The 16,057-nt window shown below is 39.3% G+C and overlaps 1 protein-coding gene across 2 annotated transcripts in view; it reads right to left on the reverse strand.

Moving 5' to 3' along the window:
* Positions 1 to 16,057, reverse strand: part of MED7 (mediator complex subunit 7) — a 56,264-nt gene that overhangs the window by 6,058 nt on the left and 34,149 nt on the right. For both annotated transcript variants that reach the window (XM_070465709.1, XM_070465710.1), the window contains exons 2-3: positions 1,495 to 1,554; positions 198 to 536 (exon numbers count right to left, since the gene is read on the reverse strand). In XM_070465709.1, the coding sequence (XP_070321810.1) occupies positions 198 to 536; positions 1,495 to 1,549 (394 nt within the window). In that variant the 5' untranslated portion in view covers positions 1,550 to 1,554. The remainder of the gene's footprint in view (positions 1 to 197; positions 537 to 1,494; positions 1,555 to 16,057) is intronic.

The following is a 16,057-nucleotide window of genomic DNA, read 5'->3' on the forward strand; positions in this document are numbered from 1 at the left end:
CTTTCCTTCATTCTATGGCCATGAGGTTCAAAACAGATGGAGGGAATTAAACACGGTTGGATCCGTTAAAGTTTAGGTCTTAGGGACCCAACTGGAGGGCTGTAATTGGGAAGACCAAAGGTGAGATCAGTCAGCATATTTAATATGATCCATAGGCAAATCTCACTCAGAAAGAAGGTATGCAAAAGTCTACTCACCTGGTTTGATGATCAACTCCAGGTTTGATTTTCGATCATTCATTAGCCCTGGGAATTGGATCCGGCAGCAATAGGTCCCACTGTCAGCTAAAGTCACATTCTTTATGGTTAAGGTCACGTCTCCTTTGTGCAAATCCCTCTTTAGTAGGTATCTGCTGGACGTCTGAAAGGTCACATTCCTTCCATCAGTCCTGAGCACCAAACTGTAACATTCAAACACAGGGCAGGGTCCCCTGCCCCAGCACACAGGCACGAGATTCTCAGTGGTAGCTGGAGAGTAGGTGCAGGGCAGATCAGCATTCTGACCCACCTGAGACACATATGCCCCTTTCAAAGAACCTGCATAAAGAGGGAAAGAGAGCAGTGAGAGAGGTTGGTCCATTTCAAGAAAACTGCAAGCAATGCTTTGCAGAATAAAGAGGAAACCACTGCTGCTATCCTGCTTGGAGAAGACTTCACTATAGCAATATTCTCAGACTCAAGGGGCAGCAGAATCACCAGAGAGCCTTGTTCAAACAGATAGCTGGGCTCAACTGCTAGAGTTCCCCATTCAATAGCTCTCAGGTGGGGCCCAAGAATTGTATTTCTAACAAGTTCCCAGGACACGCTCAGGATATGGTTCATCTTAGAACCTCACTTTGAGAACCAGTGCCCCAGGAGAGAATCATGGCCTGGTCCTGTGAACATCGAAGGGCACTGCTGATGGAAACAGATAATCAGCAGTGGGTCACTGTCAGACAGGAAAAGAGCTCACCCATTTAGGTCAGTCGTCTATTCACAAACTCGGCAGTTATCGTAACACAAAACTCTCTCTTCTTTTTTTTTTTTTTAATCAAGCACCAGTCACATAACGAATAAAAACCCTTGGCTAAATAAGAAGTTAATGTATGGCTGTTCTGAGGTTTAAAATTTATATAAACTACACATTAATATACACACATATTCAAGCAGTATAAAAAGTATATGAAAACTCTCCCATACCCTGCTGTTTTCCAGTTCCCAGCTCCCTTTCCCAGAGAAGCATTCATGTATTCCCACTCCCCTGTGACATACACAAAAACAAGTCCAATATATCCATTTTTCTGTTCCTTGCTTTCTTCAATTAACATTATGATTTAAAGACATCTCATATCATTACGTTTCATCAGCTTTGCTATTTGTATCATGGATATATCACAATTTCTTTACCCACTACTCTGCTGGTGGACATTTAGGTTGCTTCCAAACTTTTGCTTATCACAATGACCATCCTTGCATCTTTATCTTGCACTATCCAACTGCAAAAATCCAGACTTACTTGTAAGCAGTAGCAGCATGAGGAGGACACAGTCAAAAAACAGATGTAAAAACATGGGTTCTGAAGAAGAAAGTCAAACAAAGGCTCTGTTTAGGTGCCGTTTTAATTCTCCTATCGAACTGAGTATTTCCTGAAACTGTCTCTCCTCCCAAGTCACAGGAACAGTGGCCACTCTCCAGACTGCTGGCCCAGCACAGCAGGCATTTGACCACCAATCACTTCTCTCTTAACACCGTCATCTACAATGACAGCAAAGGAAATGCTAGTTCTCCCTCATGCTAGACCACACACATCCTGTGAAGACTGACATTTACCCTGTCCTCATCAACGAAGAGGAAGCAATACTCAGAGGAAGAAAAGTGTTACTCTGTCAAGTGTCTCTTGGCAAGTGGAGTGAGCCCTCTACTATCTCCAGCGAAATAACAGTCCTCTGTCTGAAATGGACAGTGTTCACTGGGAACACAGGTAGAAATATATCACTCATACATTCATCAATCAAGTCAGTCAGCTGGTGAGTCCTGTGACCAATGTTTATGAAGCATCTACTATTTGTCAGGAACTGGACTAGGAGCTGGGAAATACCACCATGAATGAATGGCCAGATTCTTTCTTTATTTTTTTTGGCCATGCCATGTGACTTGTAGGATCTTAGTTCCCCAACCAGGGATCGAACCCATGCCCCCTGCATTGGAAGTGTGCATTCTTAACCACTGAACTGCCAGGGAAATCCCTGGCCTGTTCCTTATCCTCACACTTAGGTGCCCTTTCTACTCCAATCATGAAACTAATTCTTAGCCTTGCTCTAATACAAACTGAGCTATGTCATATAAGCTTACTAGGTTGGCCTCCCCATTTATAAAATTTATAACATGAGGAAATTGTGTTAGGTGATATATGCATAGCTGCTCTAATATTCTGACTTTGACCTGAACTTTCAAAACTCTTCGACCAAGGAAAAATGCATTCTTTCCTGCAATGATTCTTTCCCCCTCCTGTTGGGGGAACTGAGGGCACCTCAATATTCTATTTCCTCTCATATACACTAGATGTCCCCTCTCCTTCCATCCCAGGGGCTTTGGGCATCGTCAGAAAGTGTTGAACCACACTCTCCATTACTGAGGTTAACATCACAGACTCAAACAGTCTCAACTCTGGGAGAGTGATTTTTGTCTGGAAATCTTAAAAGCAAACATCTACTTATAAAAGGGAAGTGAGCTCTCAGATGGAATAGTTTCTGAAAACCCTGTGGTCTTCCTCTGTCTTCTGTGCCTGAATTTCCTTGTCACTCACTTTAAACGTTACTAACTGCATTTACTATAAATATCCAGCTTATTCTGTGTGTGTACCTTTATAGTGCCACAAAGTTAGTGGTGACTCAAGAGATCATGTTCAATTTTTTCATGGTATAGACAAGGAAACTGAGACCTGAAAAGACCAATTTGCCCAAAGGTGTATGACTGTTCATTTCAAGCAAGAACACGAGTTTCCCTAAGAACCAGATTGTTTTCCCGCTGTAAACTATGTTTCACAAATTTCATATTTGCCCTTACTATGTCTGCCCACATACTTACTTACTTAATACTTACTCACATACTTAATAACAACAAGCAAATGTATATATTCAAGTGTAAGGTAGATTTGATTAAACATGGGGTCAGAGGTTAGATTTACTAACAGCATGCATGAGTCCAAGCAAAACTCTTAAAAGGCCTCACATTTTGTGTTCTGATTTTGGTTTGTTTTGTTTATTATTATTATTACTGTGTCCTCTATCCATCTCTAGAATTACTACTGGATCCAACTTAATAAAAGTTTAACAACTGAAACTTTCCTGGGAACCCACCTGCCAATGAAGGAAACACAGGTTCAATCCCCATAGTCTAGGAAGATCTCACATGCTGTGGAACAACTAAGCCCACATATAGCAGCAAAGACCCAGGACTGGCTAAATAAATAAATAAAATTATTTTTAAAATGAAATTACTTACTAGTCAGGCTTTAGAAAAAAATTAACAATGTATTAATTCATTGAAGTCTAGACATGAAGGCGCCTAGAAATCTACTCTAACCCCTTTCTTTTTCTCTGTGTATGCAGGACTTTTTCTGACTATTGTCATTTTCACTTAACTTTTATTTCTTGATTTTTTTTAACTGTTTAGGCAACATGTTCAAATGGCTAAAGTTTAAAGCAATATGAAAAACTTATATTGAGAAGCTTCATTCTCACCCTTTCAAGTTCACCAGTTTCCCCCACCCACCCTATAGGTTTCTATTTTCATAAATCTTTTGTGTATCCTCCCAATGCAAACAAAAGCAAATAGAGTGTATATTCTTATTTCTCCCTTTTTCAGACAAAAAAAGCATATCATAACACATTTTACAATTTGCATTTTCCATTTACTATTTTATATAAATTTTCTGACATATCAAAAGCAGAGAGAATAGTACACACTCTCAACACACAAAGTCAAAATTATCAAACTTTTCTTTTAAAACAAATCCCATATGTCATGTTATTTCACCCTTACAGACGTCAATGTGCATCTTGTTTTTTAAAAATTGACACTCTGCTAATTACTATTATCACATAATACAAAATTAATAATGACGTCTTCAGTTCAGTTCAGTTGAGTCGCTCAGTCATGTCCGACTTTTTGTGACCCCATGAATCACAGCACGCCAGGCCTCCCTGTCCATCACCAACTCCCGAAGCTCACTCAAACTCATGTCCATCAAGTCGGTGATGCCATCCAGCCATCTCATCCTCTGTCAGCCCCTTCTCCTCCTGCCCCCAATCCCTCCCAGCATCAGGGTTTTTTCCAGTGAGTCAACTCTTCGCATGAGGTGGCCAAAGTACTGGAGTTTCAGCTTCAGCATCAAGTCCTTCCAATGAACACCCAGGACTGATCTCCTTTAGGATGGACTGATCAGATATTCTTGCAGTCCAAGGGACTCTCAAGAGTCTTCTCCAACACCATAGTTCAAAAGCATCAATTTTTTGGCACTCAGCTTTCTTCACCGTCCAACTCTCACATCCATACCTGACCACTGGAAAAACCATAGCCTTGACCAGATGGACCTTTGTTGACAAAGTAATGTCTCTGCTTTTTAATATGCTATCTAGGTTGGTCATAACTTTCCTTCCAAGGAGTAAGCGTCTTTTAATTTCATGGCTGCAGTCACCATCTGCAGTGATTTTGGAGCCCCCAAAAATAAAGTCTGTCACTGTTTCCCCACCTATTTGCCATGAAACCATGGGACCAGATCGCCATGATCTTAGTTTTCTGAATGTTGAGCTTTAAGCCAACTTTTTCACTCTCCTCTTTCACTTTCATCAAGAGGCTCTTTAGTTCTTCTTCACTTTCTGCCATAAGGGTGGTGTCATCTGCATATCTGAGGTAATTGATATTTCTCCTGGCAATCTTGATTCCAGTTTGTGCTTCCTCCAGCCCAGCATTTCTCATGATGTACTCTGCATATAAGTTAAATAAGCAGGGTGACAATATATAGCCTTGACGTACTCCTTTCTCTATTTGGAACCAGTCTGTTGTTCCATGTCCAGTTCTAACTGTTGCTTCCTGACCTGCATACAGATTTCTCAAGAGGCAGGTCAGGTGGTCTGGTAATTCCACCTCTTCAAGAATTTTCCAGAGGTTGTTGCAGTCCACACAGTTGTGAAGATGAATAAAATTGCTTCCAAGCTCTATGTGAGATGTAGAACAAGCAAGACCAGATGGGACCAGAGGGGTAAGTGAAAGGGAGGACTAGATAATGACATTCAAGTTTTGGGCTTCAGTAACAATGTGAATGAGGGTGTCATTCACCAAGATAAAAATAACTCAGCAATGGTACATACTAGCCCCAAAATATGCTTAAATAAATCCTGAGAACCTTCAAAAAAAAAAAAAAAAAATACCGGAGTAGGTTGCCATTTCCTCCTCCACAGGTTATAACCCTTAAGTGTCTTTTAATCAAGGCCAGTCTTCCCTCCTTTCACCCTGTCATTGACAAGTTGTACAAAACAATGTGCTATTCCACATTCTGGGTTTGTTTCCTTGTGTCTTTTCATATAAAGTATTCCTCTTTTCTTTGTATTTCCTATAAATGTAACTTAGCTCTAGAGATTTGGTTAGATTCAGGCTTAATTCTTTGGCAAGAACACTCAGCTGGTGCTAACTCCATCACAATTGTCTGGTTGTGCCACATCTAGAGATGCTAAGACCTATCAGCTTGCATTTTTCTTTTTCAACTTCATATTCTATTCTGAGCATTTCTCCATTTCAGTTCATATAGAATGTTCTTGTTCTTTATTATGGCTACATAGATCTTACTGGGTGAAAACAGTGGGTGGAAATAATGATTATTCTTTTGAAAGGAATATATCACATCTCAATTTATTTATAAAGATGACCATAAAAGACCCATGAAGGCCTGTGATTCTTTAATAATGTACAAGAAAAGCTTGCTTTTTAAAAGGAGTCATTGAATGTATTTTTGGTAAAGAAGTTTTCTGTATTGTAATATTTTCTATATTGTTTATTAACAGAAACTCATAACATGAATTTTTTTAAGGGCTTGTTGAAAGTTGTCTATAATTACATGGAGGGATAACTACAAAATAAAACTACTACATATGATACTACTGTATAAGTTAAATGTTCTGTTTTCTCCCTCTGTCAGCAGGAAAAGTGGCAGAAAACCTCAGACTCCTTAAAGATAGCCTCCAAACACTAAATGGAAACACTAGAATTATGTGTAATTAGACTTCACATTTGTAGATAACTAAGGGGCCACTTGATGGGCTTCCCAGATGGCTCGGTGGTAAAGAATCCACCTGTCAAAGCAGAAGACATGGATTTGATCCCTGAATCAGGAAGATCCCTTAGAGAAGGAAATGGCAACCCACTCCAGTATTCTTGCCTGGGAGATCCCATGAACAGAGAAGCCTGGTGGGCTACAATTCATGGAGTTGCAAGAGAGTCAGACATATGACAAGAGACAAGGGGCCACTTGACAAAATTTATAAAACAGAAGTGAGAGAATTTTACTCAGATCAGAAGATAGGAAAACATGGGTGAGACAGATAAGATCACCTGGAAAACTCAGTTCACTTAGAATCTACCCTATACAAAGGGAGAACTGCAATTGACTAGATAATGGGGAGATAGTAATGCCCTCTAGAGCTGGAATCCTATACATACTTAATTTGAATCAAAAATCCTCTCATTTAAATCACAGCATTTCAGTTAGGTTCCATGTACCATTAGCACCAAAATTTTGCAAAGGCAGACACTGAGATTGGATATAAAGGGTAAGAAGTTAAGCAACTCTGAGCCTGATCTTGACCTAAGATTACAGCTAGCCATGTGACTTCCCTTTAAAGGGACTGTAACGTTATGTATCTGTACAATACTTAAAAAACTTTTATTATGTAAGTCATAGTCACTGTAAAAAACTGTGAAAAATAAGAATAAATAAATAAAATAAATGCCAGACCCCGGTACCTTGAAATACCCACTATCACCAAAACAGTAATATTTTTCTCCTTTCAGATATTTTTTATGAATTTCTTTCTATATGTGTTAACGCCATACCTCTGGTAGGTCTATCACCACTCAGAAAGTCTTACTCATGGACAATTGTGAATATCCTGAATTCACTGGGACCCAAGAAAAGGTACAAAACATTTCTTTACACTCCCCATTAAATCACCTATCAGTTTGTAGACTGCATCTCAGAGGATGCAGTCTACAAACTGCATCGATGCAAGCCTTTTTATTTTACTTTTATTTGTGTGGTCTTAGTGCTTTCATTGGAGAAGGCAATGGCAGCCCACTCCAGTACACTTGCCTGGAAAATCCCATGGACGGAGGAGCCTGGTAGGCTGCAGTCTACGGGGTCGCAAAGAGTTGGACACGACTGAGCGACTTCACTTTCACTTTTCACTTGCCTTCATTGGAGAAGGAAATGGCAACCCACTCCAGTGTTCTTGCCTGGAGAATTCCAGGGACAGCAGAGCCTGGTGGGCTGCCATCTATGGGGTCACAAAGAGTCAGAAGCAACTTAGCAGCGGCAGCGGCAGCAGTGCTTTCATTTGCATCAAAGTGCTTTCAATATTGCCTTCTGCACCTGATCCCAGCACTGACAGAGCTGCTTCATCTCTCTCATCCAGGTCTCTTAGGGTTAGCTACAAGACAAATAAATTTCTTCCTTGCTACTGCCCACTTCTCAAAGCATGACTTGGTGTTCTTTTGCCAACAAAGACTTCTTTCACCAAAGACCCTATACTTTACTTACGTTGCAGATGCCTGAAAATGCAACTCAAATTAGCTTAAACTATGGATTTATTGACTGATGTTATTTAAAAGTGTAGCTTCAAGCAAAGCTTGGCTCAATGGCCCCAGTGAAAACATCAGGGACCTGATTTCTAGCTGTCCTGGCATTGGTGCCTTCAGCAGATCCTACAGTGTCCCTCTCCCATCCCTTCAGAGCACATATCTGCATACCAAGAACATCTCTTGGCCACTCTCCCACAAGCCCATGGATGCACATTCCCTGAAACACCTAAACTGGGTTACAGACTCATTCTTGAACAATCTGTGTCCATAGTGTCAAAAAGAACTAATTAGGTAAGGCCTGGGTCACCAAATCTCATGCTCTGAAAGTGAGAGAAGGGGGTTACCCTAAAGAAAAAAGTGTGGTGCATTTTAACAGGAGAAATGGATGCTGGGCAGCAGAAGCAAATATCCACTACAGAAGAAGCAAATGCCTCCCAGAAAAGGATGGGGTAGTGGGGAGATGGGGAAAGAAATCTTGATCCTCCAAATGTGGATGGCTCTTTTTCTTACAAAAAGGGTATTTTACTAACATAGTGCTTTTTTAAGGATTTCCCTGGTGGCTCAGGCGGTAAAGCATCTGCCTACAATGCAGGAGACCTGGGTTTGATCCTTGGGTTGGGAAGATCCCCTGGAGAAGGAAATGGCAACCCACTCCAGTACTCTTGCCTGGAAAATCCCATGGACTGAGGAGCGTGGTAGGCTACAGTCCACGGGGTTGCAAAGAGTTGGACATGACTGAGCGACTTCACTTTCTAGTGCTTTTTAACTTAAAAAGGACACATTCTTCACAACCCCAGGGAGATGCTAAAGAGCTCTCTTGTCTCTAGAGTTTTTATATTTAGTAACTATGGATGAGTGTCAGAGAGATTTTGTGGTCACACTCAAACCAACGTCAGAGTCAGCTCAGCGCTGCTCCTGCTCAGGTAATCAAACCTCTTCAGAGGGGAGGAAATGGGAGGGGTGTGAAATAATTAACCCTTGATAACTCATCGAGGCTCCCAGTAACGAACTGAAAAGCATGAAAACCATCAAGAAAATTCTATTGCACTATGTGTGAGTCACTGTGGGAACTCCTATCTGAGGTTTCAACTTGAAATGCCAGTCCCAGTCTCCTCCAGCGTGATGCTGGTGCGGGAGTGGTGAGTGGTTACTCACCACAAGCATGTTCTCCAATACAGCAATTCTTTGTGTTCATTATTTTTTTGCTCCAGGTTCAGATAGTAAAGCTAATCATCCTTCTCAGTTTAACAGACATACTCTTCATCAGTCCCAGTGAGGATTCTCTCTTATTTTATTTCATTTTACTATTTTCCCACTTTGTCTCTGACTCACAGTCTCATTTCTTTCATCTCATGGGCATCCACTTCACACAAGAATGTTGAACAGTTTTCTAAAGTGTTTATTCCAGCTTACACTCTTACTGGCAGTGAGAACTCTTAATGCCCTACATCTTTGACAGTATCAGGACTGTCACACTTTTTAATTTTTTTCCTATGAGTGTATGATGATGTCACAGTATGGCTTTAAGGTTAAACTACTCTGTTTAACGGGAAATGGTAAAGATGTACAGAACACTGCATAAACTTAAATTTATAGTTTACCAATACTTAGAAAGCAAACAAACAAGTAACCAGACCCAAAACAAAAAATAAAACATAGCCGATCTCCTAAAGTCCCTCTGACCTCTACTCCTTTCCCAAACACAAAACCTTCCTCCTGTCCTATAGGCAATTGCTACTCGAAATTTTTCAGTAATTGCTTGTTTTTAATAGCTTTACCATTTAGGTAATGCATCCTAAAGTTATATGCATAATTTTGCTTGTTTTTGAACATCATATAGTGAAATCAAATTGTCTATAGGCTTTTGCATCTTGCTTCTTTAACAGTGTACTTGTGAGATCCATTCATGGTGCTTTGTATCTCTGTGGGGTGTTTTTATTACTGAATAGTTTTCCTGGGACTGGATATGTCTCAAATTGTTTATTACTTTCAAAATGAATATTTCATCTTGTTTCAGTTTTCAGAAACAATGTCACCCTTGGTATTCTCATTTATGAATTCATGGTAGACACATAGGAGCTTCTCTGGAGCATACTTCTGACAGTGGAATTAGTAGGTCAGAGGGTATATATGTTTTGAGCCTTATTAGATAAGGCCTGTTTCCAAGACATCTACCAGTAGGGTATGAGTTTCTTTTATTCCACATCCTTCTCAACAGTTGGTATTGCGAGATTTTTTTTTTAGCCAGACTGGTAAAGGATATGATGAGGGCTTCTCACTATAGCTTTACTCTGCATTATACTCATTACTAACAAGGTTGTGAGTAAAAAGTGAAGTCGCTTAGTTGGGTCCATCTCTTTGCGACCCCATGGACTATAATCTATCAGGCTCCTCCAACCACGGGATTTTCCAGGCAAGAACACTGCAGTGGGTTGCCATTTCCTTCTCCAGGGGATCTTCCAGACCCAGGGATCAAACCTGGGTATCCTGCATTGCAGGCAGACGCTTTACCATCTGAGCCACCAGGGAAATAGTCACTAACAAGGTTAATGAGCATCTTTTCTTTGGTTTATGAACCACATGGATCTAGAGAGTGGAGGGGCACAAATGCTTATATGAGTCTTTTGCCTATTTTTTCTGTTGGGTTTCTCAGCTTTTTATTGATGCATATGAGTAATTTATATACTCAGGATACCAGTCCTCTGCTGGTTTAATGTTATTAATATGTTCTCCCACTTTGTGGCTTTTCACTTATTAATTGTATGCTTTTTTAATACAATTTCTTAATTCAAATGTAGTAAAATTTACTACCTTTTTCTTTGGTGGGTTATATTTCCTGTATTTTATTTAAGAAGACTTCTCTTATCCAGAGATGATGAAAATGTTCACCTAACATTACTTTATAATTTTGTTTTTTACTGTCAGGCCTTTAATTTTGCCAGTATTGATTTATATATATTTTTGTCCCAGCCCCATTTATTGAAAATTCCAGCATTTTCCCACTACTTTGCATGCCATCTCTGTTATATTTGAAAAATCATACAGGGATGAATCTGGTTTTTGGTTTTCAAGTCTGCTCCAACAGTATATCTGTCTTTCCTTCTGTCAGTATAAAACATTATTTTAACTATTGCAGCCTTATGGGACATGTTGATGTCCCAGAAGGCAAATCCTCCATTTAGTTCTTTTATCAAGAGTATCTTGGCTATCTGGGTCTCTTGTACTTCCCTCCTACACATTTTAGAACCATCGCATCAAATTAAAACAAAACCAAAAAAAAAAAGATAGTAAATATTTGACTAGCTTGCATTGAATCTGCAGATCAATGTGGAGGAAATTTGATCTCTTTACATTGAGTGTTCCATTCCATAAACACGCTTTATCTCTGCTTACATTTAGATTTTCTTTAATGCCTCAATAAAAATTTAAAATATTCTCCCTAGTGGTCTTCAGCTTATTTCTTAATGTTTTTTCCTGGGCATTTCTTATCAATAGATGCTATTTTTCATAGTATCTTCTTTTTTTCTATGTTAATTTTTTAATTTTATTGACACATAGTGAACTTACAATGTTGTGTTAATTTAAAACTTTTGTTGTTGCTGGTATTCTGAAATGCACTTTATTTTTGAACGATGATTTTTTTCCTCCAACCAATGAACTTTTTTTATTAATAACTAGTTCAGTTCAGTCACCCAGTCGTGTCCAACTCTTTGTGACCCCATGGACTGCAGCATGCTAGGCTTTCCTGTCCACCAACTCTCAAGTTTGAGCTTACTCAAACTCATGTCCATTGAGTCGGTGATGCCATCCAACCATCTCATCTCTGTCATCCCATTCTCCGCATGCCTTCAATCTTTCCCAGCATCAGGGTCTTTTCCAATGAGTCAGTTCTTTGCATCAGGTGGCCAAAATATCAGAGTTTGAGCTTCAACATCAGTCCTTCCAATGAATATTCAGGATTGATTTTCTTTAGGATTGACTGGTTTGATCTCCTTGCAGGCCAAGGAACTCTCAAGAGTCTTCTCCACACCACAGTTCAAAAGCATCAATTCTTCAGCACTCAGCTTTCTTTATAGTCCAACTCTCACATCCATACATGACTACTGGAAAAACCATAGCTTTGACTAGACGGACCTTTGTTGGCAATTAATAATTTACATGTAGATAATTTATTAATAAAACCATAGTCAAAGTTATGTGAGATGGACCACACAGAAGGCTGAGTGCCAAAGAACTGATGCTTTCGATCTGTGGTTCTGGAGAATACTCTTGAGAATCCCTTGGACTACAAGGAGATCAAACCAGTCAATCCTAAAGGAAATCAGTCCTGAATATTCATTGGAGGACTGATGCTGAAGCTGAAGCTCCAATACTTTGGCCACCTGATGCAAAGAACTGACTCACTGGAAAAGACGCTGATGATGGGAAAGACTCAAGGCAGGAGGAGAAGGGAACAACAGAGGATGAGATGGTTGGATAGCATCACCGACTCAATGGACATGAGTTTGAGCAAGCTCCAGAAGATGGTGAAGGACAGAGAAGCCTGGTGTGCTGTAGTCCATGGGGTCACAAAAAGTCAGACACGACTGAGTGACTGAACAACTATCTGTAGATTACACTGAATTCTCTATGTAGTCAACCATATTTTCTGCAAATAATGACAGTTCAGTTTTTTCTTCTTCTTCAACCCTACATTTTTCTTACCAAATGTTAGGCCATGTGTACATATTTAATGGAAGTTTTGATAGCAAACATCCTTGTTTCATTACAGCTCTTATAGAAAAGGTTTCACCTTTCACCTTGGGTATGATACACGCTGTAGATTTTATACAGCTACTATTTATTACATTAAAAAAGTTCTCTTCTATTCCTAAACATTCTAAATTTTTTCTTTTTCATGAATGGATACTAAATTTTATATATGTTTTCCTACAGACTACATCTTCTATTCTACATTTTTAAAATAAACACAGATTGACCATAAAGATCACATTTTATCTTTACTTGTTTATTATGGTCTCATAAAAACAACTGGGGAATCTTCCGTTTCCCCTTTTTCTATTCCGAGTCTGTACTTTTTTTTTCTAAGCGTTTGATAGGACTTGTCAGCAAAACTATTTGAACTTAAAAGTTTTCTAAGATTTTGAAAACTTTCTTCATAATCATTAGAAAGCTATCAAAGTTTCCTACTCTTAAGCCTGTATAGTTTTATAAAAATTTATCCATTTTACCCAAATTATCAAATTTGTTGGTATAAAGTTATCCATATTTTATTACCTTATTGTCTATCAAATCTATAGTGATGTCCCTTTTTCATTTCTGCTGATTATTTATGGCTTCCTCTTTTTTTTTTTAACCACTCTTCCCTTTAGGTAGTAATGAGTCAGAGCCCCAGGCTCATGCACCACTGAAGCCTTTCAGATACCTACTCAGCCCTTCCAGATCAGATGCTTCTTCACAGATGATTAGCAAGCCTAAAACCTGAGTATGTTGCTTGGGGACAAATAAGTTTCAGAAAGAATTAGCATGGGCCTTCATTTTTGACATTAGATGGTAAATACCCTGTGTGCTGTATTGTGCTGTCATGTTCAACTCTTTACAACCCTACAGACTGTAGCCCATCAGGCTCCTCTGTCCATGGAATTTTCCAGGCAGGAATACTGGAGTGGGTTGCCATCTTCTACTCCAAGGCATCTTCCCAACCCAAGGGTCGAACCCACGTCTCTTGTGTCTCCTGCGTTGGCAGGCAGATTCTTTACCACTGTACCACCTGGGCTTCCCAACTACTCTATGAGATGGGTCTATAATTATCATAGCTAAGGAAACTGAATGTCATGGTGGTTAGTATTTCAAACCAAGGTTACAGTGCTAGTACATACAAGAGCTCAAATTCTACCATGTCTTATTCTTTTTCTCTTCTCTTTTAAACCTTATTTTTAACTCAGCCATTTACTAGCAAAGTGTCTTCAATGTGTAGCAAGTTACATCTTCACCCATAAAATTGTTTTTAACATTTTTCCAATCTGAGTATGGAGAGACAGACAGACAAACACATATACCAACTCAGACTATACTCAGCAACTTGCTGTTACTATTTATGGAATATACTTTCACAACAGTACTCCCATTCTTAACAGCTCTTAACGAGTGCATGGTATTCATAGTATACCTTCATGCTTGTTGAATGACTGAAAAATTGTGAAAATAAAGACCCAAAGGCACCTTTCCTTGTAGTTATGATACAGTGTATTCCAAACCAGCCATGTCTCCCCCTCCCAATCCCCAACTCCCGTCCTTTCAATGTCCTCCCTTATTCCCAACCTACAGAACGGCAGGGAACCAGCAGCTTCACAGATGGTGCTTCACAGCTTGATGCTAAGCAGATGTGAGAAGCATCTTTCTGTCATCATCTACTCAGAACTAACCAACAGTGTCTGAGGTCTTCCTCAGGTCTTGTACAGGCAGCCCTGAGAGAAAAGCTCTAATCAAAAAAAAAAAAAAAACTCTTATTCACAACATAGTACTGATTATTTTGAAACACCTATACCCTTTTCTCTCCATGAGAAAAAAATTTGTAGGCCACAGCAGATACAGCATCTCACTCATTAAATACAAAGTTCAGTATTACAATCAGCATCTATGAGTTTCTCCATCTGAGTCCCCTCTTCTGCCACCTAGCTGCAGCTCCTTAACAAGAGGTAACAGTGCCACTTACTGTTGGACTCATCACATTACAGTTTGAAACCAGTTCCTCAATTTTGGATTCTAAATGCTAAATGCAATTAGCAGGAAAAGTAACAGTTGACCTTTGAGAGCTTACTAAGTACCAGAAATTATGCTGAGTGCTCTGTAGCCATAATCTCACTTCAGCCCTAGAACAAACCTATAATTTTTATTTTGCAGTTATTAAATGGTTTTATGAAAACATCCCAGGGTTAAGAATCCAATCACCTAGATCAGACCCTCTGGCCAAATTCATTCGGCTGCCTGTTTTGTACATTCCACAAGATAGGAATTATTTTTAACATGTTTAAATGGTTTGGAAAAAAATCAAAAGAATATTTCATAACATGTAAAAATTATTTAAACTCAAGTTTCAATCTCCATATCTAAAGTTGGAACACAGCATTCTCATTTGTCTACATATTTTCTATGGCTGCATTTGTACCGCAAATTAGAGGAGTAGTTACAATGGCTAAAAACTGTTAACTCCGGACCTAGATTCTAATCTGGACACACCACCTGAGCAAACCACAAAACTGATCCCCACTTTCATAAAGTGGGGGTTATACCTACTTAGAGGGAGTTTTAGGAAGGTTAGTGCTTAAGCGCACAGTATCTCAAGACAGCAGCAGAATTTGACATAAATGCTTTAAAATGTTCAAAAGGAGCTCATAATTTCCATCTGCAAACTTCCTTCCTCAATCTAATACCATGTGATGTATAAAATAAGAATTTTGGGGTTAAAATATCAGATTCCACTCTTGACTCTGTTACTTACTGCCTAGGATTTATTAAATACATGATGCCACAGCAGCAGCAGCAGAGAGGTAATAAAGTATGAAGGCAGGCTTTGAAAGTAGAACATTTCAATCCTGGCTTTGCCACTCACTAGCTTGGTGACCTTGGATAAATGACACCCCTCCACTCCTTCATCTGAAATATGGTGTAAAAATCATGATTTTAATGGGTTGTCTTAAGGATAAACAGCTTTTTGTATATTAAGTGATTAGAATAGTGCCAACTAAGTGCTTTATATGCATGTTATTGATATATGTTACAACTTAGGGCAGGGTGCCCCAAAATATTTCCAGTGGCATACTGAACTAAGAAATGGCCAATACAAGAGCAACACTCTGACCCTCTCCCAACCCCAATTTCCCCCACCCCACCCCACCCCCCAACCCCGCACCGTTTCCCCTGAAGCAAAAAACAAACCTCTCCCATGAAAGGTGCACTCACCACAGTGAAGGGAAAAGGACACCCTTATCACCAGAGATAAGGAATTTGAGCTGAAAAGCCTCTATAAATAAACCTTGTTACCTCTTTATTACTCCAAGCCCAAATTGTTTAGATTCTTCATTGAGCACATGCCAATTCCTCACAAATTCCGTGTTTGTCTAAAGAATATAAATGCTCCGGCTACTTCTTAGGTCCCATTGCTGAGACCTCTGTGTACAGGAATTAAAATTTTCTCCTATTAATTTGTCTTGTGTCAGTTTTAT

This window comes from Odocoileus virginianus, chromosome 3 (assembly GCF_023699985.2).
Source record: "Odocoileus virginianus isolate 20LAN1187 ecotype Illinois chromosome 3, Ovbor_1.2, whole genome shotgun sequence".
Classification (NCBI taxonomy): domain Eukaryota; kingdom Metazoa; phylum Chordata; class Mammalia; order Artiodactyla; family Cervidae; genus Odocoileus; species Odocoileus virginianus.